The 23,490-nt window shown below is 38.9% G+C and overlaps 1 protein-coding gene and 1 long non-coding RNA gene across 5 annotated transcripts in view; one reads left to right on the top strand and one right to left on the bottom strand.

Moving 5' to 3' along the window:
- Positions 1-23,490, top strand: part of SLC12A1 (solute carrier family 12 member 1) — a 93,045-nt gene that overhangs the window by 59,047 nt on the left and 10,508 nt on the right. For all 3 annotated transcript variants that reach the window (XM_060005178.1, XM_060005176.1, XM_060005177.1), the window contains exons 18-23: positions 2,347-2,453; positions 5,906-5,988; positions 15,783-15,926; positions 19,183-19,314; positions 19,554-19,665; positions 21,374-21,460. In XM_060005178.1, the coding sequence (XP_059861161.1) occupies positions 2,347-2,453; positions 5,906-5,988; positions 15,783-15,926; positions 19,183-19,314; positions 19,554-19,665; positions 21,374-21,460 (665 nt within the window). The remainder of the gene's footprint in view (positions 1-2,346; positions 2,454-5,905; positions 5,989-15,782; positions 15,927-19,182; positions 19,315-19,553; positions 19,666-21,373; positions 21,461-23,490) is intronic.
- LOC132420609 (uncharacterized) overlaps positions 1-23,490 on the bottom strand; it is an 84,134-nt gene that overhangs the window by 25,350 nt on the left and 35,294 nt on the right. The gene's annotated exons all lie outside the window — the stretch shown is intronic.

Raw genomic sequence — 23,490 nt, forward strand, 5'->3', positions numbered from 1 at the left:
GGGATAGGCAAAGCTAAAACAGAAGCAGAGAGGTTCTATTACAATGAACTATGAGTGATTCACTGGAAATGGAAAATGAGGTTGCCTTTGGCCAACAGCATATATTCTGTCCCCATACTTATTGAAATGCAAATTTGTTCTGATCGTTGACATTCAAGATCCTATTAAAACTTCAAACTATTTTTACATCTCACACTGAATATAGCAATGCTCAAGTCAGGCATTCTTTTCCTTTTTTCTTTTGCAAATGGTGCGAGGGCAGCTGCAAGACTGGACTAAATAAATTCCTGGTGATCCCAGGCATAAAATCTCCCTCTCCTCCTAAATTATTTCCAGAATATTAAATAAAATGTAATAATATCTGTGGTTCAACACTAAAGCCCACAGTCCTTCCATCTTTTCTCCCTTATTCTTCCCTTTTTTCCTCACCTTATATAGAGTCCTTCCCTAGTTCTGATTTTCATAATTTAGAATGCCAGGGAATCCTAAAACAATACAAGAGAAACTCAGAATTATAGGGCTTGGTTTTCTAATAATTTGGGCTTTAGTATGGTTGGAAAAACCTGATTCTACATATACTAAATGATGTATTTAGCTTTTAGAATTGCCACCTACAGGAGTGTCAAAATTCAGGATTGCTTCCAGGTAACTCTGATGGCTTATACAGGCAAGAAAGAAAACATGTTGATTAAATTGTAATATTTTGGAGAGTAAGAGTATTTGATGCATTTCTGTCCGCAGAGAAACCATTTCTGAAAGATCCAGTACCCCCATGAGTCTCTTTTCATCTGTTTTTAATTTGATAAACCACAGAAATAGGTGTCATTGCAAGATGCTGATTTTTCTTTCAGTAGTGAGTTACTTTTCAGTAGCTCTTTGGTTAAATACGTTGGGAAGGTTACACATTTAATGTAAAATTATCATGTAAGATTAGTAAAATAATAAATTTCAACTAGGAATGAGAGGACAGACACAAAATAAGAAGAGGGAGTGAAAGGACATTGGTATGGAAAACAATTCGTATGCTAATCCAGAAGAAATTGTAAAAAATTTCGACAGTGCATAAAGCTTGTTCACCTGAAATTCTTCAAAGAAAAATGGTGGAGCACAGAGGGGTCATGACAAAAAGGGCAGGACAGAGTGGCATTAAAGGGAAGCAACGACAACTACAGCATTTTGAATAAAGAAATTATGGCATGAATGACCACATTCCCAAACTGTAGTCATGGAAAAGACTATATCTATACTGCCGTGCACCTGCCAGGAGCCAGATGACCGCTCTAAGAGGAGCTGTTCTGCTACCTGTACATTTCTAAGGGCAATACACCAAATGTGGTGGAGGCAAAGTTTATTTCAGGAACCCTCCATCAATGCCGATCTCTTTCCACTTGCTACTGTCCCCTCTAAAATACCCCCCTCTGATCATTTGTTTCACTCTTAACATAACCCAGAATATCCTTCCTTCATTTCCACTACTCTCCTTACCTTTACTTGTCAATATCTAACCAACCTGCAAGATCCAAAACAAATGCCACCTCTCCCATGAAACCATTCATGAATCCTTAGCTGGAATTCAAATTTTCTTCCTTTATGCTTCCATATGATTTCCTACTGCATTTGCACTTGAATTATAATTATTATATATCTCATCACCTCAACCTTATTCTAAGCTCCTTCAGGCCCAAGAATATGCCTCACTACTCTCTCACAGCACCTAACACAGGACTGTGCAATTAATAGGTGTTCAGTAATATTGCCGGATTAAATTTAATTAACTGGAAGCCGTATTCTGTCATCTAATGGGGGGAATGAAACTTCTGATATGGAAGATGGCTATTCATGTTACTGTCATGTAAGAGATTTAGGTTCTGGAAACATAGTTCAGTTATTCTTCAATAAATAATGTAAGTAGAAGTTTCAGCGATCCTTCTATATAAGAATTTTCCAAACATGCATTTTATTGCTAATGACATTATGGATATAGCAGGTGGAAATGAGCTTTGAACCACTAAGTTACAACACGCATACCAACAGATAAGCCGATCCTCACTTGACTTTAAATTATTGAACCATTTTAATGAGTGTATCAGAAGAAATGCAAATGACTGCTAATTTAGAAAAGCTTCATTTCTGTCATCTAAAATCCATTTATGGCTGAGATGATTTAGAACTAATCTTTCTATTTTATGCTTGAGTACAGGCATGAAGGACATGCACTAAAATGTAATCTAATCTTCAGAATCTTCAGAACATTACATCAGTGCTCTTTTGGACATTATTTTTCACTTGCAGTGGTAGTTTCCTGGCCTGGTAAGGATTGCCCATGTGTTTATCTCCTCTGTTTAGGCCTCAGGCTTAGGAAGAATGAAACCAAACACTCTGGTGATTGGATATAAAAAAAACTGGAGGAAGGCTCCCCTGACAGAGATTGAAAACTACGTGGGAATCATACAGTAAGTGATGGCTTTCAAGACGTGCTCTTGCTTATAAAGCACTAACCAGGGCAGTACATAACTGACACTGTTGTACAGAATAAATTGCCTGAGAAGAAGACATTCCCCTGGTACTCTGAATTCTTTACCAAAGTGAGAAAACACTGCCAATATAATAGAACTTGAGGGGATCAACTGAATTCAAAGTTTAAACTAATGATCCCAATGCTACCCGACCTCCAAAAGTATATAAATACACAAAGTATTACCTGGCTTGGTTCCTTCTTTTGAGTAAGAGAAAACAAATTCTACACATACAGAGAAGCTCAGGGTGTCCTCAGTGACCATTCTAGAAAATTGAGCCTTTCTTCCAGGCCTGAACATACTTAACCAGCTTTGTCTCAAGGGGGTCAATGTTAGCTACCCCTAACAGCCATCTTTTGTGTCAACAGCTCTGAAAATGGAAGATTTCCTCTGTCTGGGTTCTGACTTCGCTCTGATTTCATACCACAGGGCGGAGAACGTGCTGAGAGGTCTGGCTGCACTTAAAAGTCCATAATACACAGGAAAAAAATCCTCATCCCTGCAAAGCAAGCATATACACAGTGCTCCTTATACTAGGATCTGTCCTCCGGTCCCTGCTAGAATGAGCATCACATTTACCATTATTTGGGGGAGATTTAGGGAACATAACAAAAGTATTCTAATATTAGTCCTATCAAAAAGAAGCATAAGAAAATAATTTTCATCTTCTGAAATTATATGCATTACTGACCAAACAAACATTCACTTAACAGTCCTCTTAACCTGGGGAACCCATGTATTAAATGTATCCTCCTGAATTGTGTTCCCTAAACATATAAAGGCTGGATGCCACGTGCTGCTATCTGGCTCCTGCTGGTGCTCTAAGTTCAGTAGGTTAAGGCTAAACCAGGTGATCAGGGACAGCATTTTGCCAGGCTTAGCAAACAGCATTTTGATATATTTTAAATCACAGTCAGTTGCTGACTAGACATTCTTAGAAATGGATTAGATCCACACTCTGTCATCCAGATTCTTCAGTAAAATGTTGTCCTCACCTTTGGGAACAAAAAAGGGTGGAGCAAATAGAAAGAAATATGTGAATCTTCAGTCAAAGAGTCCATCAGTTGATACAAAATTATTTGAGTTCGTCTTCCAAACTCCCTACCATCCAAAACATTCTAAAAATTCAAAGGACCAAAATAATCAAACCCAGTAATATCAAGCTGAGGAGACTTCTGGCTTTTGTACCAAATTAATGATTGGTCTTCTTGGTAATAAAGTTCAGTGTTAAGGTGGCTCAAATTTGTAATAGTATAAAACTTAGCTGGTTTGGTGAAGTTAAATGACTTTATTATGACAGCACTGGGGTCAATACAGAAGGAAGACAATCAGACATCCATGTCGTATTTCCCTTTCTAACTTTTTCGTTCTGTTCTGTTTTATGATGTAAAGCACAGTATTAGTATTAACGTAAAGGGGTATCACTACAATAGTACAATATTTTACCATTTTTCTTTAACTAGTAGATTTTAAATTTCTGTAATATTCTTAAGTATGGTTTAATTTTAATTAAAATAATTTTAATGACTTAAAACAACACAAATTGTTAGCTTACAAATACATAGGTTGAAAGTCTGAGACTCAGAAAGAGAATGACAAATACCATATGATATCACCTATATGTGGAATCTAAAATATGATATAAATGAATGTATTTACAAAACAGACAGACTCATGGACTTAGAAAACAAACTTAGGTTTACCAAAGGGGAAAGGGGGTGAGGGAGGGATAAATTAGGAGTTTGGTACTAGTGGATACAGACTACTATTTATAAAATAGATAAACAACAAGGTCCTGCTGGATAGCACAGGGAACTATATTCAATATCCTCTAATAAACCATAATGGAAAAGAATATGAAAAAGAATATATATATATATATATATATATATATATATATATATATATAAAAACTGAATCACTTTGCTGTACACCAGAAACAAATAAAGCATCGTAAATCAACTATACTTCAATTTTAAAAAAAAGCTCAGACACTAACTTCCTGAGCTGGAATCAAGGTGTGGGCTGAGCTGTTTTCCCTTCTGGAGGCTCTAGGAGAGAGTTCCTGGGCTTGCCTTTTCTAGGTTCTAGAGGCTGCCCACTGCTCACGGCCCCTGCCTCTATCTGCAAAGCTCTTGACGGGTCAAGTCCTTCTCACACCACATTATTCTGACCTCCTCTTCTGCCTCCCAATTTCACTTTTAAGGACCCTTGTGATTACACTGGGCCCATCCACATTATCCAGGATAGTCTCCCCATCTCATGGTCCCTAACCTAATCGCACCTGCAAAGTCCTTTTTGCCATGTAAAGTAACATATTCATAGGTTCCAGGGATTAGAATGTGGATGCCTTTGGGGATCCACAATTATTCTGCCTAACGCAGAACCCAGATATTTTTTGTGGAACACATTGTCTATTTTTTATAATCAAGGACACCTCAAACAAGATTTATCCAAAATTTACCTTGTGGCACTTTTGCTAGAATGGATCTATTTTTTTAAGTGAAGTTCACTTACGGTTCAAATTTTGAATGGATATTCATATTATACTGAACTTATATCACTATTTGAAAATTCAGGTCTACTTTGGCTAGAGACTTGTTTGCATATTGTGAGGCAATCACAAACTGCACCGTTTCTGGGAAAGGACAACCGAACGGAAAGGTTCCTTGGGCTTCGTTCAATCCATAAACGATTGAACAAAGGAACTCCCAAGGAGAATATTTCAAATGAACTCAAAGTACTAATCAGTTTGCCCAATATTTAAGGGCAAAGAAAAAATGTTCTGCGAGAACACAGTTAAAAGAGCAAGGCTTTCTTTCCTCCTAGATAATCTAATTCCATTGGGTTGGGTTTAGAGAAGGCACAACTGCCAATTTCAACAGGATAGAGTTGCCATGAAAAAGTGTTGCTTTAAATGGTCTCTCCAAAGTCAATGATAATAGTTCCCTAGAGGGACTGGAGACATTTTAAACTGGGAACTTGATGTCCAAAACGTTGTAGGATTCCTCCTCAATGGGTAAGAGGTTTGACTGATAAATTTCAAAGGCTCTGTGCAGCCTTGAAACTTCTGTACTGAATATTTCAGCAATTGTTTTGTTTACGGTAGAAAAGAATCAAGTATTTTAAATAATCAAAATTCTAATCTTAATCAAAATTCTAGTTGACGGTATTGTTTGAATAAGAGTTAGTTACCTTCACTCAAAATACATTTTTAAAAGACATCGAGGGAAAACAAACAGAAAAGGCTATCAGCTCCTGGCTATGTTTGAAGGTGAATTTTTGGAGTTTAATTACATTAAAATCCTAGAAGCAAGTTCAGTAGTAGTCCAAACCTTGAGGATTAAAGGAGTCATTTAAATCACTAACCATTTTGCTTCCACTTGCAGTGATGCGTTTGATTTTGAGATTGGTGTTGTCATAGTCAGAATCAGCCAAGGGTTTGACATCTCCCAGGTTCTTCAGGTGCAAGGTATGTATTTTCTTTATTCAACCAATAGGCATTCATTGAGCACCTACTCCCTGCCTGGCATTGTTCTAGGTTCTGGGGATAGCACAGTACCCAATACAGACAAAACCCCCAACAGTGCAGCTCACGTTCTTGTGCTGACACGAGGTGTGTACACTTTCCCCGTGTTTTCCTCATTGCTAATGCAAGTGGCCTTTGTCCTGCTAACCAAAAATACAGAATAATTCAGGGCAGATATCAATTATTCTTCTCGTCACAAAACCACAAAGCTAGTATCACTAAAAATAAATACCTTTGGTAAAATAAACTGCCAAATTGATTTTTGCAAGATGTTTCAGAAAATGAAGATTGTTTCCTCAGAAAACCATGTATTTTGCTTTTAAGAGTCTATGATCTGGTTTGTAGCTAACATGGAAATGAGCCTGAATGTATCATGCTGTGAATCACCAATCTAAGTCAGAGGCAGAAACGCTAATTCAGTTTAGGGATTCTGCTTTTTTCCCTGTAGAGGATTCCATATATTACTTGTTTAGTCTTAGAGTTTAAACACATCCTCTTGTGTATGGAGTGAAGGACACACCTAAAGAGTCGCTAAAATATTAAGATAGACCTCTAATCCATTACTTATCTCTTTAGCTAAACTTCACAATAGAGTCCACTGACAACATGACACTAAAACAGAAGGTACCTCTTGTGTACCAGGCATGGTGTATATGTCAGTGCTGGGTAAACTAAGACTAATAAGAGTCTGTAATCTCAAGACACTCACAGCCCCATGATGAAAATGGGTGTACTGTTAGTGTGATAATAGGGTATTATGGGAAAGAGAAAAGTGGCACTTAACTCCAAAAGGCTTCCTGGAGGAAATTACCTTTGATTTTAGATCTAGTGTATGAGAAGGAGTTAACCAGGCAATGTTGGGAGAGAGAAAAATGAGAGTTTGAGCAACAGCATTCCTGGCAAAGAGGACAGCATTAGCAAAGATGTGAAGACACAGGAATATGGAGGTGGGGTATATGGGCAACCGAAAGCAGATTTGTGTAACTGAAGTGAAAAGCATGGGGCTTCCCTGGTGGCGCAGTGGTTAAGAATCCGCCTGCCAATGCAGGGGACACGGGTTCCAGCCCTGGTCCGGGAAGCCCCCTTAAAAAAAAAAAAAGTATGAAGCAGACAACAGTGAAATATGAAGCTGCTGATATAAGATCCTGATTTTAAAAGGCTCATTTGTCATATTAAAAATTGTGGGCCATATTCTACAGACAATGAGGAACTGCTGAAGAGATTTAAGTGAGGGAATAATATGGTGAAATTTGAGTTTTAGAGCCCATACTCTTTCAGTTACATGAGGTACGGACGTGAAGAGGACTAGAATAGAGACAGAAACACAAATCAAAAAGATTTTTGTAATAATCAAAGCCAGAGAAGGTGACAGCCTGGACTAGAGCAGCCTCTCTCAGGGGATGGAGAAAAAAAGACAGAGTACGTTGGAGGTACAAAGAGCAGCATTTTAGGTTTGATAGGATGTGTGGGATATGGGAGAGGGAGGAGTGAAAAAATATCCTTTGGCTGACAATGAACGGTGGTGCTACCAATGGAAATGGGAAACACAAGAGAAAGAGCAGGTTTAATGAAGAGATGTCTGGTTCAGTTTTAAACAAGGTCCTGTGGGAAATCCTACCAGAACTGTCCAATAGGCATTTAGACAGTCCTGGTCTTGAAGGAGAAATCTGAGCTGGAGATGTCGATTTAGATGTTTTGGGTCAAACTGTGTCCTCCAGGATTCGTATGTTGTGGTCCTAACCTCAGAATGTGACTGTATTTAGAGACAGGGCCTTTAAAGAAGTAAGTAAGGTAAAATGAGATCAGTAGGTTTGGTCCTAATCCCATATGAATGGAGTCCTTATGAAAAGAGGAGATAGGACACAGACAAGCACAGAGGAAAGATCATGTGAAGACAAAGGGAGAAGATGGCCATCTACAAACCAAGGAGAGAGGCCTCAGAATGAAACCAACCCTGCCAACACCTTGACATTGGACTTCTAGTCTCCAGAACTGCAAGAAAATAAATTTCGGTTGTGTTCTGTCCAGTCTATGGTATGTGTTATGACAGCCCCACCAAAATTAATACGAGAGACATAATTAAGGTGAAAATTGAAACTGTGACACTGGAAAATATAACCCCAAAAGTGTGTATAGTCAGGAGCCCCAAGGCACAGGAAAAGGGTCCCCAAGGAGGAGCAGGGAAGGAGTGGCCAGAAAAGTAAAGGAACCAGGAGTCTGTGTTGTCACGGAAGTCTTGGGAGCAGAGTGCTCAGAATGACAAGAATCATCAGCACTGTCAAATACAGCAAAAAATACCAGTAAAAGTGCAAATGAAATATAGTTGACATGGCACAGATAATCTTAGAACAATTTCTGTAGAGCAGTGTTGATAGAATCCCGAATGCAGTAGGTTTAGGAGAGAATATGCGATGATGAGGCAGAGAATGTGGGTGTGGCCCACCGTATGAGAAGTCTGGAAGTTAAGGAGAGGAATGAGGTCGAGGAGGGTTACTACAGGAAGACCTATAGACCTTAGAATGGGAGAAAGGCTTGTTTCCAGGCTGAAAAAGATGGGCTCAAGAGAGTAGGAGAGATTGAAGATGAGGGTAAAGAAAGATGACTATGGAGTAAGATCCTGGAGGAACAGGAAGAATTCAGGGAAGGGCATGAATGAAAGAGTTGGCCTAACACAGAAGAAAAATGCTTCATCTTCTAAAATTAGAGTAAAGAGGGGAGGATTGATGAAGAGGTATGTGGATTTGTAAGAGTGGTAAATTGAGGAAGATCATGCACAATAGTCTCAGTTCTATGTAGTTGGAGCAATTTTGCTAGCTGTCTGCTTTTTCTCTAGCGACAGTTGGTCTCCAGGGTAAAGGGTACCAGGGTTTTGCCGGATAGGTTCACAGAAAGGAAAAGCCTGCAAGAGATTTGAGAGTGCAGGTGCCTAATGGGTTCAGATTCTATTTGGGCATTTCACGATTGTCTCCATCCTAACAGAAGGGAACATGAGTGAATTAGGTGAATTTTTTGATGCAACAATTCTTTTCTTGCAAGGGAAGAGAAGAAAGAAGAAGAAATTAGAAATCAAGCACTTGTAAACGATGGAGAACCACTATCTGATATGTATACTCTATGATTTTGTATGAAGAGCTTTAAAAAATAAAACTGAGAGTAGAATCCATCCTATGCAAAACTGCAATATAAAGGTTACCTTTGGTGCCTTCGGCCTTCCTTTTTTATGCCCCTTTTCTTTTTCATGGACCCTTCATATCTCCAGGTCAGATATACTAATTCTACATGGTGTTCATGATTCATTTATATTCCTTCCTAGTAGAACTTAATACATTGTAGCAACAGTAGCTCAAATTTTTGAGCACTTATTATGTGCCATGTGTTATGCTTCATGTTCACATGTAACAGTTATCATCCCAACTACCCCATAAGGAAAATACATTGTCCCCATTTTACAGCTAATAAAATTGAGGCTTCCCTAAGATTCACAGTGCTAGTAATTAGTAGAGCTAATATTAAAACCTATGTCTGTTTGAAGCCTCTATTCTACCTTGCTAAAAGGAGAGCTAGAGAGGAAATGACTTACATAATGAGAAGCACTGGTAAAATCCGAGATGGAAATGGAACAAGGCTATTCCTTCAAAAACGCAGCATACAGGCTGCCTGACTGTGGTAAGACAGACATGATGTTGAGGACAATCACAAGAACCTAATATGAAGAGACCTGTTCTGTTAACCTTCTACATTTTACTTTCATTTTTCGGCCTTTTGTGCTACACTGTTTTTCCATCTAAAAAAATGAGAATGCAAAATACAATTTGTATTAAATTATACATTTGCATTTGTTTTGTATGTTGATCTCTTCAAGCTGACAGATGTGATGTAGCTCCCACCCCTCGCTGCTCCATCTGCCAAAATGCACTGTCAATTTAGTTCTATAAAGCAATACAGCAAGCAAATCCTGTAAGTTTCTGAAAGAATCCTGGCAGTGAACTGCATCCCCTTCTAATTTCCCAAGGGATGTATCTAATTTATATCAACTTTGATGTTTGAAATATTTTTGCTTCTTAGTCAAGAAAGGGAAAATGCAGTAGGATGCTAATAAAATAATTATAAGTACCAATTATCTAGAGTAAATGAAAAAACAGCGTTACACAAATACATGAACATGCAGAAAAACAACAGCATGATGATAGAAATTAACTTTACCCCACATTTCCATGCATTGTTTTGAAGTTACGTAATTTATGACACAACCCTCATGTTAGATTTTGAATTGGAAGAAATAAGCTTGCATTTCATTGTATTATGCTGTAATACAGGGCTTAATAAGAGCCTGATAAATCTTAAGTATTGCTTTATAATATGTTAATGATAATCATCATAGCTTCTCCAAAACAGACACCACAGTGTCATCACAGATTATAATTTAAAGGAAATATTAGCAATTCAGAGTGCCCATATACTGTAGTTAATAAAGCAGTGAATAGAAATCAACTTTATAGGTAATTTACCAGCTAATGACAATTATTTCTATACTGTGTCTCAGGCTTATGTGAGAATAACTTTTTATGTAAATAAGATTGATGCTCATAGCATTATTACTTGTATAGTGCAGCAACTCATCCAGTACTGATGGCTGATAGTTTCTCTTAAGAAATCAATTTATCGCCTGACAACACAAAAAAAATGCAGTATTTCATACTGTTCACTTCCCACGGGTATTTAGCAAGTTTGCCAACTACAACATAGAGTCCAAATTGTACTGGTAAGAAATAACGTGATGAAACATGGTTCACAATATACTGCAGTCAAGTGTTCCATGTAAGTACTGCACGATTTATGACCATCTCAGAGCACGAGGGTTCTGCTGTGTCTGATAGAGTGGCTTAGCAAAATAAAGACAGATGGCAGTGTAGTAAATAATTACTTGATTGGAAGGCAACCACTGCAGGATTCCTTCCTGCCTTCAATTCAACTAGACTTCACCTGGGGTACAGCACATTGATTCATGTGAGCATTTACAGCTTTGAGCTGATTGATCAAGAAAGAATCATAATTTCATAATTAATAAAGAAAAAGGATGCTGTGAAGTTGGAGGATATGCGATTCCTCAGTGGGTTTCCTTGCTCTCTCTTTTGTTGTCAGATATTTGACTATTCTCTATCTTTCAGATTCAGACTGAACTGCAATGTGTAGACTCCTGCCTATTTCTAAAAGACATTGCTAAAAAAAGAAAAAAAAAGAAAGACTGGAAATAGACCATTCGAGGCAATCTTGACAACTAAACTGAATTTCAAAATAGTCACTCCAGTTGGTTACCATGCAATCAGTTTATAAAGGACTAGAAAATAAACTACTGTTCAAGTGGTTTTGGCATTTGCATGAGGATACACCTCGGGATTCACTCTTTGTTTTTCCTATGAGAACTGTTTTGGGGAACGTATGACGACTCAGAAACTCACTCTCAACTGATAGATCCTAAAAGTCTAAGCTTTTCCTTCCATCATTAGAACCTCTGGGATCCTCTTAATCTTGGCATGAGAGAAGGGCAGGCTTTTACTCTCTCTCCCTAGCTATGTGGCTTTGTAAATGTGATATAATATGAAACTAATATGCAAGATTCAGAGTCCCACCAGATGCCCAGGTGGTGGCCCTTTCCAGGGTAAGGAGCCCTTTCCTTCCTGCTCATTCTTCGGATTAATCCCACCTGTCCTACCTTCTGTCCCATTCCAGCCTGGTTTGTACCATCAGCTGCTATCGGCCCCTCTTTTTATAACTCTGTATATAGCATTAACTCTACTTCTTTCAAACATTGTCTTTTGTACCAACCCCCCTTACATACACACATACTGTACACACTCCCACCCCTGACAAGAGTTCACATGTTTTTCTTCCTTTACAGAGATAATGCTGTCAAATGTTTTGAACTGTACTGAACAGAATTGAGCTGTTCTTTTATTTCAACAAACTATTCTTGAGTGATTATGGCGGTGAGCACTAGCAAGGCAGGGGCACAACTAAGAATGTGAGAGGGAGTCTGGGAAGCCTAAGCATGGGTTTTGGAATCAGACAGGCCTGGGTTCAAACTCAGCTATCCAAATGGGAATAATTATAGTACCTACCTCACAGATTTGTTGCTTGGATGAAAGGATATGATGGCTGCAAAGTATTTGGAATTGTACTTCCCACAAAATAAACTTTCAGTAAATGGTGGTAATGAAATATGACATAAGCTACCCTCCAGGAGTTTGCAGACTAGTGGGGTTATAATAGACATGTATCTTAAAACTCTATTCTATGTCACATAGTTATAGTTAGTGGAATAAAGGTTGAGGAAGAATATTATGGAAATATGGAGTATTACAGAAATTTCTCTGACAGAAATTTGAGGATGGTTTTTTCAAAAAGTGCATAGTGGGTATTTTTTCAATAGACAGATATTGGCAGTCAGAGCATATCACTGATGAACGACGGCAGAAGGATGAACACTAGAATTGGAAACAGAAGACCTGAGTCACTAGCTATGCAACCTTGGACAAATCGCTTGAATAGTGTGAACCCAAGTTTCCTTCACAGCAAAATGGGGAGAATGAGGAGAATGCTACTAGCTCTGCCTGCATCCCAGTATTGGTGCTGGGATGAAATAAAATACTATTGGAAAGGGCACTGTGAATCCTGAACATCACAGTGTATGGTGGTGGTGGTGGAAACAGTAAAGAAATGAGTAGTTTTCAGTCAGCCTCGTGGAAATCAGTTTACGTCTATCTATTCCTACTCCCTTGCTTTATCTCTCCTGTGATTAATGGTACACTTTTGCAAGTCAGCTAGCCAGTACTTCAGTTGAAAGAAATGTTTGGACAAAGTCTACTCGTGATTTTGCATGCAAACAGAGGCAAACAGTAGGCCAGATAGATTAACTCAGGAGAACAGATAATCAAAATGTCACTTCTACCTAGCACTGAAAAGAGAAAAGCAGGGAGTGCACAGAAGGAGGCCTTAGATCATCTACAAAGTGAATAATTAAGAATTAACTTTAATAAGAATTTGCAAAATCACTGTGAGTGGTCATACCACTGTGTGGATCTGAAAATCCAAGATGTCCAAGCAGGCAGATTTTAGCCTTTAGAATTGACTGTCACCCTCTGTCTCTGTCGTCTCTGAGGGAACTGCTGAATCTGACTCATTCACACAAAGTCTAGTTTTGTCTCTCAGGCCTGGGATTTTGCAGTTTGCTCTGTCCAGGATAGGCTTTGTATATACCTTTGAGCAAATTATTGGAGCAGCTCCCAGTTCACTCAGCCAGCTGAATCCTTACAAAGGAGGATTTATTTACTTTTCCTCCTTTGTCCAAATTAGAGGACAAAGAACATGGCAAGTAGTGGCTAATCACAGGGTATGCTGGAGCCTGCTAAAAGAAGAAAAGTAAAAGAACCCCCTCCCCAGTGTAACCCTTGCAGTTGCCCCCAAAGCAACTCACAAATTACGTGCCTTCCAGATGACTGCAAAGAACAGGTTACCCCATAGCTGACCCCTGCAACAACCCACAGAATGGGTAATAGCTAGAGACCCATCACCCAGGACAATGATGCTGCTTTTCTGGGGCAGCCTGTCATATGTACCCATATCCTTAGAGTCTTCTCTTTAAAATGACAATTTTGAGGGGACCATAGTTTTGGGGAATTAACTTGGCATTACACCATGTGCCTGAGTGTTTAGGTTCATCTGAGGATAAAGAGTCGGAGGTTAATAAAAACAACCCTGAAATAATAGCAATAAGCCAACAGCAGAAGGTCTTCATAGAGGAGAGCATACAGAACTTGGAGTCAAGCAGACTTCTTGCACTGGAACCCTGTTATTTACTGGGCGACATCAGACAAATTATTTAAACTTTCTGAGCCTCAGTTTCTTCATCTACAAAATGAGGATAATAATAGTAACTTTCTCAGAGTTGTTTGGGAATGAATAATATGCAGCACAGTCCCTGGCACCCAAGAGTGTACAATAAATATTAAATTCTAAAATAACTCCCAGCCTTCTCAAAATACTTGATTTGCTTTGCATGACTAAGCCGATTTCCAGAAGTTGCATCAATACACTGCCTATAGAAATGCACTCATTGCTTTGTTCTCTAAGGAGCAACAAAGCACTGGTCAGGAGCTATTTATTCTTTTTACAAAGCTAGGAGGGTGGGAAAGGCAAAAGGCTACAGTTTTCCATTTCACAGATAGGAAATCAGAGGCATAGGAAAAGTAAATGACTTGCCCAATGTCACACAAAGCCAGGAGCAGAGCTGTAATTGGTTATGACCCCCAGTGCAATGCAGCTTGTGTTCACCTTTTGAAAGTCAGGGGTAAGCAACTCCTGTCTAAGCTTTAATACCATCTATCTGTTTTCTTAGATTTTTCTATAGCTGCTTGCTGGTCTTGAGAACCTTTGAAGCTTTGGGGAAATCACATGGGTGATTTGACCTTAAGTCTCATGCCACCGGCAAAAGATTAATTGCTAGCACCTGGAAAGGGGCCAGACAATTCTGTGTAGCTGAATAACAGCACCATCTAGGGATGTGACTGTCCTGACAGATTTAGTTAGTACAAAATTGATAAATCTAGAGTTTGTATAGCTTCACTTCCCAGATAGACAAGGCAACAGGCTCCGAGGGTTGACATTTACAGTAGCCCTACCAGTGTTTCGTAACACTGAATCTAGGTTTTCTACTCTCTTCCTCGGAACCTGGCTCATTTTCTAAGGCTCTGTCTTTAGTAGGCAAGAAGATGAGGGAATCTGACAAGAGTGCCACCTTACGACTGTAAGCAAGAATGCCCATCATTCTTTAACACAGCCATATGATTGCCTTTAAAGTCTTATTTATTTACCCCGATTCAGTGCAGGTTAAGGTCAGAGAGGGATGCAATGATTACATAGCAGCTAGGAATTTTCCGTCATAATCAGACTCCAAAAAAGATAAAAGGCAGCTAAATGCAACATAAAAGCTTGGATAGTAGGTCTAAACCCTGGACAGGACATTTTGCACAGCTTGACTCTTATTCCAGACTCCAGTGTCATGAGGCCCTTTTTAGCAATGTGGACTCCGACAGGCACACAGAAACCTCAGCTTTTCTTTCTTTTGCTTTGGTCACTCACTCCAGAAAGTATCTTTGCTTCTTGGAAAGAACTGTTGGTGGTGGATATTTTTCACTGTAATTTGTATTTGGAGCCCACAGGGTTTATTATTAGATATGGTTCTCTTTCCTTAATTCTTGTTCTCTAGTTTTATGTTTCAATTCAGGAGGCATTGCTCTGTGCCTGATATACACCCAGTATACTTCTGTAATTTTTGTCACTCCCAGTTGTAAAATATCTAGCCCAGCAGCTTAGGTCAGTAAATCAGTAGCTTTCAGTGTACAAGATCTTATTACAGTGTATCTGTATACAGTGTATTTTGTGTTGCCAGTAGTAAATAAAGATGGCATTAAACAGCCCCCTTTGCCCTCACACATAAAAAACCCAGTGTCTTCATGTATTATAACAACACATAGAGTCATTTTTCTGAGCTAGTCGTTACTTTCTGAATACAATTTAGTGATATACGTTATTTTAATAATCATTCAGAAAAATCATATATGTATAAATAATCATTTAATTGCATAGACACCATTTTTAATATTAAAATCGTTAATAAGGTTGTTCCTAGAAACTTTGCTGCTCTGAGCAGAGTAAGTGATTTTGTCTTCTTTCATCAGATGAATTAGAGAAATTAGAACAGGAGAGACTGGCTTTGGAAGCCACTATCAAAGATAATGAATGCGAAGAAGAAAGTGGAGGCCTCCGAGGCTTGTTTAAAAAAGCTGGCAAGCTGAACATTACTAAGCCAACTCCCAAAAAAGGTAAGTGCCTTTAAAATTTACAGGAAAGATTACAAGACGAGCCACGACTTGAGTGTCTATGGGGGTCAGTAGTGAGCATCTAAAACGTTGGGGACATTGAGTGTAGGTAAGGACTGAAAGATATTTCCTTAAGAGAAGACAGTAAGGCTGGGCTTCCTTGGTGGCACAGTGGTTGCGAGTCCGTCTGCCGATGCAGGGGACACGGGTTCGTGCCCCGGTCCGGGAAGATCCCACATGCCGCGGAGCGGCTGGGCCCATGAGGCCACAACAGTGAGAGGCCCGCGTACCGCAAAAAAAAAAAAAAAAAAAAGAGAAGATAGTATGGCTAAAAGGTAGAAGCTATTGTAACTTATCAACAACATTCACCCCTTTGCACCATCTTACTGTAAAAACTTTGCTTTAAAATAATATTTGGTTTGGGAGTCATACAGTGCTTTAGCAGATGGAACGTCATAAAACAGAAAATTCTTAGTTAAGATGTAGAGGGGATAGAAATTAGTGACCCAGCCCCCAAACTGGTTTATCTACACCCACACACCTCACACACACCTTGCAGACATTTCAGGAGACTGAAAGTCGACTGGTATAGGTAAATAAGGGATCCAGATAGAATTCTAATTTCAAAAATGCATCTCTATCACAAACCAGAATTCCAGACTTGGAACTTCATTGACTCTAATTATCTGCAGATTTTGGCTGAATGGTACACTTATCTCTGAATGTTCAGTATACATCCCAGAAATGGAGGACCACAGAATGAGACCTTGTTATAAGTTTAATAAACAGGTGATTCAAATAACTGATTTTTTTGAAAATTGCTTTCTTTCCAGAAACACTGCCGGTTTGAGTTTAATGAGGTCCACAGCGACCTCTGCTGGTAGAAAATTAGAATGTTAACATTTCTTTCTTTCATGCACAAATAATCCTATATAGTTACTGAAGTCATTCACTGGTGTAACGCCCAGGAAAGATCATGTCTCTGGCAGGGTCTCCAAGTCAAGTAGCAAGATCCAAACTGAGACTTAGCTGCTGGTCTAGGTTAATAAGAGCCAACCTTTCAAAGAGGCCCTTCAAAGAGGTTGTCTCCTACCCTGGAAAAGGTTTGGTTCTGTTTGCTTATTTTCCTACTGTGACACAAGGACTAAATTTAACCTGTAATACAACATTTTTTTTTTTTTTTTTTTTTTTTTGCGGTATGCGGGCCTCTCACTGCTGTGGCCTCTCCCGTTGCGGAGCACAGGCTCCGGACTCGCAGGCTCAGCGGCCATGGCTCACGGTCCCAGCCGCTCCGCGCAATGTGGGATCTTCCCGGACCGGGGCACGAACCCGTGTCCCCTGCATCGGCAGGCAGACTCTCAACCACTGCGCGACCAGGGAAGCCCTACAACATTTTTATATATTTACACAGAATTATAGGAAATCCAAACATTTCCCTTCTTCAAACACTAGAGGTACCCTTGGGTGCCAGGAACATTCCATGGGCTAGGGGAGAACCTACTGTGCCTTTGTCCCCTTAAAAGGACATTTTCTAGAAAAATGATGTGTTTGAATCTAAAGTTGGAGTTACATCAGGTCTTTCAGGGTGTAAATATTAGAATAAGACCATCTGGATACTAACTACTATCTTCTTTCCTTTTCAATTATTTCGTGTACCCATGAGAAGAATTAACTATCCGTTGAATCTGCACTATGCAATGGTACAATCTGAAAAGCAATGGAAAATTCAGAAGTCATAACCCATACTGCTCTCTAGCTGCTGGGGAGGAGGGAAGCATTAAGGTCCTTATTAGTGAAAGTGGGACTTAGTTTTTCTGGAACGCTGTTTCTGCGTCGCAATACTTTTGGCAAAAATGTACACCTCTGAAAGTCAACATGTCTCACCGTTCAGAAAAGCAAGATTATGTTATGTTTTATTTCCAACACCTACATTTTCAAACACAGCTCTGAAGTAGGCCCCTTCACTGCTCCAGGCCTTTGTTAGCTGACCACTCTTCTGACTTAGGACCAACTCTGCCTCCAGGCACTCATACACGGTCCTCTGGATGCTTTGATTTGCATGTAAGTGGCGGCAGAGTTTGGTCCGGTTTGTAAAGATATTTAACTTTCTCCCTTAGCGGTCCTAGGGAGATACAAACTATATGAGATAATTGCTTCAGAACCGACAGGCCCAAACATGAAAACAACAAAAGACAGAACAAAGCATCCTCAGAACCTCTTAGATCAGAGAGGAAGCTCTGAAGAGGCTGTCAGCTCTACTCTAAGCACTATGCTGACACCCTCGCTTTGAAACAGAGCAATGAAGTCACAACTTTCAAAGATGTGGAAATGAGAAATAACATATATGGAGTAGGAAGGAAACCCCTACTGGGAAATAGGAGCAACGGTTCTGAGCAAACACTGCCCTAGTTCCCTGGTACACTTTTGCTGTGTCCATGTTAGGGTGGAAATTGCATTAAAAATTTTTTTTAAGTACTTTATGTACACTCTTAACTATAACTCAAGAAAAGGTGTTTTTAATCATAGTTCCTGGCTTTTTCATCTCATTCACAGAGATTCAAATAGCTCAAATGGCTTTACCTTAGATTCACAGATTCCTTGAAGAGAAAACAAAAGAGTAAGCCAGGTCCACATTAGGACCAAAGGGTCACAAAAGAGTAAGCCAGGTCCACATTAGGACCAAAGGGTCATAGAGAGTCAAGACGGTCATGGTCCCTGGCAACGTTTATAATCCAGGCATTGATGGAGTTTACACCAAAATTGCGCTCAAATGAACAAACTGTCTAGTGAAGGAGTACTTCTGATACTTCTGCTTATCTCTAGAAAACCAATAACCACATGTTCTACTTCTAGGTACATCTGAAAATATAAGTTGAGTTATACCTGAAATTTGGAAAAATCGGGATATTTTGGCTTTTGTATCAGATAATTTAGCATTGGTACCTGCCTAAATAATAGTTCTGCTCTGAGAGAGATTACTAAGGATCTGAAAAAAAAATCTGCTGCTTTATAATGAAAACTGCAATCATAAGATCAATATCAAGTTTTTCTGAACTGTTGAAGGTGATCTAAATTATTGTGGAATTTGACCTTTATCTCTCCTCTTCCGGAGAAGAGGACTCACTATTTACCCATAAGTATAAAAAACACTTACAAATTCATGACCCTTCCTCTATTCTCCTGAAGAGATTTATTAGAAAGTTATTTTGCTTCTTTCCTCAAAAGACAAATGGATGTACTACTTTCTCTTTCATTACAGACAGCAGCATTAACACAATCCAGTCGATGCATGTGGGGGAGATCAACCAGAAACTGGTGGAAGCCAGCACCCAATTTAAAAAGAAGCAAGGAAAAGGCACAATTGATGTTTGGTGGCTGTTTGATGATGGAGGTAAAAAATTCCAGAATATACACTAGGGAGCAGAATTTCTATGTTGATAAATTTAACAAACTGCATGGGAACGTATATGAAACGATATCAGTTAAAGAACAACATTTCCGTGTTCTCCAAAGATTTAAATTAGGTAGGAGCTATGAATGTGGGAAAGAATAAAGATATGAAGCTACTCATTTCCTTTCAGTTGGATATGCTCATTCTTTTGTCATAATCTACTCTCTTTTTGTTGTTAGGGTTAACACTCCTTATCCCCTATATCTTGACTCTCAGAAAAAAATGGAAAGACTGTAAATTAAGAATCTATGTCGGAGGGAAGATCAATCGCATTGAAGAAGAAAAAATTACGTAAGTAATTTATCACTCCTGTGTTTGGATGTTTGCTGTTTTAATGCTTTAATTTTAAGAACTGTAAGCATCTTTGAGGCACAATAAATTTAAAGACAAAGTCACCATGATAGGCCTCAAGCTTACGTGTCTCTGGTCAGTAAATTATCTGTGTAATTTTTCTAATCATTGTCTTCAGTCCTTTTATCCCCTTCCACAAATGCTTCCAACAAGCATTTGGCACAGAAGCCTCATCTCAAGTCTTGAATGAGAGTATCATTATCTTGTATAATGTTTATTTTGTTCTGACTGGTAAATGCATCCAAGAAAGGAAGAGCCTGAAGGCATCTGTGTCCAATAGTTTCTTCTGGGAGATTCAAACCTGTTAATTCACAGCAGTCACTCTAGCACAGCACACTTAGAAGAGAACAGAGAGACTACATCTGGTCCGAGCCACAGCTCTGCCACCAACAAGCTGCAGGACTTTGCAACAGTCACTGCACATATCTGGGTCCCCAGTTTTTCACTTGTAGTATGAAAGTGTTTAAATGGATGACTGTTGATGGCTCTTCTAATTAAAAAAATAAATAAGTCCCACGGTGTTAAGTCTGTGTCTCTCTTATTACTTTAGTCATGGAGAGTTGATCTGTAGTTGTGAGAGCAACAAGCATGCCGAGAGTGTGGTGTATCCAAAGGTCTCGGGCGGGAATCTGGAGAATGCCCTTTGGCGGCATTTGGTCCCTCATGACATGCCTAAGTCCTAGCCCTTCCTGGAACTGCTACTTCCAGAAATCACAAAATAATGACTGGCTCTTACGCAGTAGTTTTCCACATTTTCTCCCCACTCTTAGAAAGATATTATAAATATTTAATTCCTTGTAAAGAGAGTCATACTAAAATGGAAACTAACATGAGGTCTACAAAGCCTCTAGTACCTTATTGGGACAAGTGATAAAATCTGAAAATGGTAGTGGATTAGATGGTAGCAGGGCATCGGTGTTAAATTTCCTGATGTCAAAAACTGTACTCTGTTTATAAAAGAGAATGTCCTTGTTCTTAGGAAATACCCACTAAAGTATTTACAGGTAAAGGGGCCTGATATCTGCAACTTACTTTAAAATGGAAAATAGGTAGAAGGTAGAAAGCCAGCAAGCAAAAAATATACGGATAGACAGATGTAGATAGAAAAAGAGAAAAGGAGAATGACAGATCAAATGGGGCAAAATATAAACAGTTGGTGAATCTGAGCTTTCTTTGCACTATTCTTGTAACTTTTTTGTAACTTTGAAATTATATCAAAATTTTCAGTTTCTAGGGGAAAAAACCTTTAATCTATAATGATGTAATAATATATAATAATTATTAGTTTGTCAGTAGTTTGTCAGTAACTCTATAAAAATTATCCATAATAGTCAATAAGTATTGGAACTTGCTCTCTTTTTTCCAAATGATAAGGAAGAGTGGACAGCTCCACAATATCTTCCCTGAAACATGAAGGCAGAGCTGGGTTTGCTGTTTCCAGTGACTGCACCTACAGAAATTTCTCCTTGCCTTCAATGGAATAACTTGGTCCACATTTATCTGTATTCATCAAGTACTGTAATGAAAATCAAACACTAACCAAAGCGTTTGTCCAAAATCTAAGCTGAAATAAGACATGAAATCAAAACTCTTTGATTGAAAATAGCTAAATATGCAATGATGAAGTGTTTCTCTCTTATATTTTCAGAATGGCTTCCCTCCTGAGCAAATTTAGGATAAAATTTGCAGACATCCATGTCATTGGTGACATCAACATCAAGCCAAACAAAGAAAGGTATGAAACACTGAACAAGATCCATTGTTTATTCGTGGTACTCTCGCCTTCTCTTCTCTGTTAATTATCAGAAGGTAAAAATGTTATGGATTTACTGCAGTGACTCCTGATAGGGTATAATAAAAAGGGATTTCAAATAATCATGACACAGAGCTATCACGTTCTAATGGAAGGAAAAGGTTTTAAGGTGAAGATGAACTTGAGAGGAAGAATTGTTGAAACACCATTTAGTTAACATTTTAAAATTGCCCTTCATGTTACTGGTTTCTATGGTGGCAAGATTAACAGGAAGCACAAGCTCAGACAATTCTGACCTGAGCAGTCAGGGTTAAGTTTTCATTATTGAACATTACTGGTGGGGCATCCTGAATGGGAAGCCTATGAGAGCCCCTAAAGGCGGTCTCTAAAACTATCTGAAGCCTGGCAAGAAAATGTATTGCTTCCAAAATTTTTAAATGAAAAACATTGAAATAATTGTTTAAATGTCTTCAAAACAACATCATTTTAACTTCATTGATTGTTAAATTTGTCAAGTCCATGATATTTGGAAACAATTTGTAGGTAGATCTTAAAAGGAGTTCCCAGAGGTGTAAGAAGATTGTCTGAAAATCATAGCCAATTATAAATTAAAGTACTTAGAGCAATGACTTAGCAATTATAAAATATTTTCAATTGTTTACAGTCCAAAATCATATTTACTTTTGCATCTAGATGCAGTTTAATACATTTGATTTGGTGTGGAATGGGGTCTCCAAGGGTTAGAGTAGAGGGAGACACGAAGGTCTCAGTATGGCTTAGGTCCTTGCTGGACTCTTGGACCTCTTCTCATTTCTGTTGACCATCATTTCTCCTTCCTCCTGCAGTTCTTGATGGATTGCAATTCCATATTCCTTGAGCCTTCTTGCTCTTACCTTCTTTTGATTCACTGTTATCCCAGATGAGCTTAATAACTAACTGAAAATCATCCAGATTTACGACGCATTCTTATTGACCAAATGGCAACCTCAAACTTCATATAGTTTGAGGGTGTTCATGATTCCTCCAGTGTTATAGGTCAGTTAAAACAGCTTTACGAAACATCTTAACTGTGATAAGAAAGCTATAATTGACAGGGTTAACCTGGATTATTACTATGTAGTATTTCCTTATATCATATATACCACTAATGCCTTTCATTCCTGTATTTCTACAGTTATAAACAGTTAAAAAAAATTAAGAACAGATTTATCATCCTCCTTGGTAAATGGAATTGACATTCTGATATGAAGTGAACTGTCATGTGGTAACCTCTGGTAGCCTTCCACATTTCACTTGAAGAATTTTAATTCCTAAGTCGCTGCCTCTTGGCTTTTGCAGTGATGTGATCAAACGGGCTCATCTTATAGCTCTAATTGGTGGGAATGCATTCTCTTTCATAACACAGCAGGTCCAGTGATTCCCTAGTATGTGCCACTTAGCAACAGGCCAGAGCCTGCCAGCACTCTGCAAGTACAGGGCCATTTACTGTTGTCTAGAGCACAGTCACAGTGTCCCTTACTGACTTTGGATTTTCTATAAGCCCTGGCTCAATGCTGGGCACAGATCAGTCACCTACTTCTCGTAGGTGAATTCTTCTTGCTGTTGTTTGTCTTATCAGCAGCTAAGGACTGTCTGTGCTTGCTGATTAATTTGTTTCTATATCCTTTGCCTCTTTACCCATCAACATGGTTTTCTCTACCCAAGTCCCTGTTTCCTTCCCTCTCTTTTATGCTAGTCTCTGCCCAGCTGCCATGGTCACCTGCTGCATACCCATCCTTTCTGTCCTATCACTGAAGATGTTGATGTATCTCTTTTACTAACCATGCCTCTTCCTTCTTTGAGTGTCCATCACAGGCTAGACGCTCTTCATCTTCCTACCCCTGACCTTTGTTCCATGGTTTCCTCTTCTCAAGGAGAAAACTCTATGCACAGTCGTAAGAAACAAAGGACCCAGGCATTTGTGCTTTTGTCCTGGTATCTAAATTTGACTTTAGACACCATTCTGATTTGGT

This window comes from Delphinus delphis, chromosome 2 (genome assembly GCF_949987515.2).
Source record: "Delphinus delphis chromosome 2, mDelDel1.2, whole genome shotgun sequence".
Taxonomy (NCBI): Eukaryota; Metazoa; Chordata; class Mammalia; order Artiodactyla; family Delphinidae; genus Delphinus; species Delphinus delphis.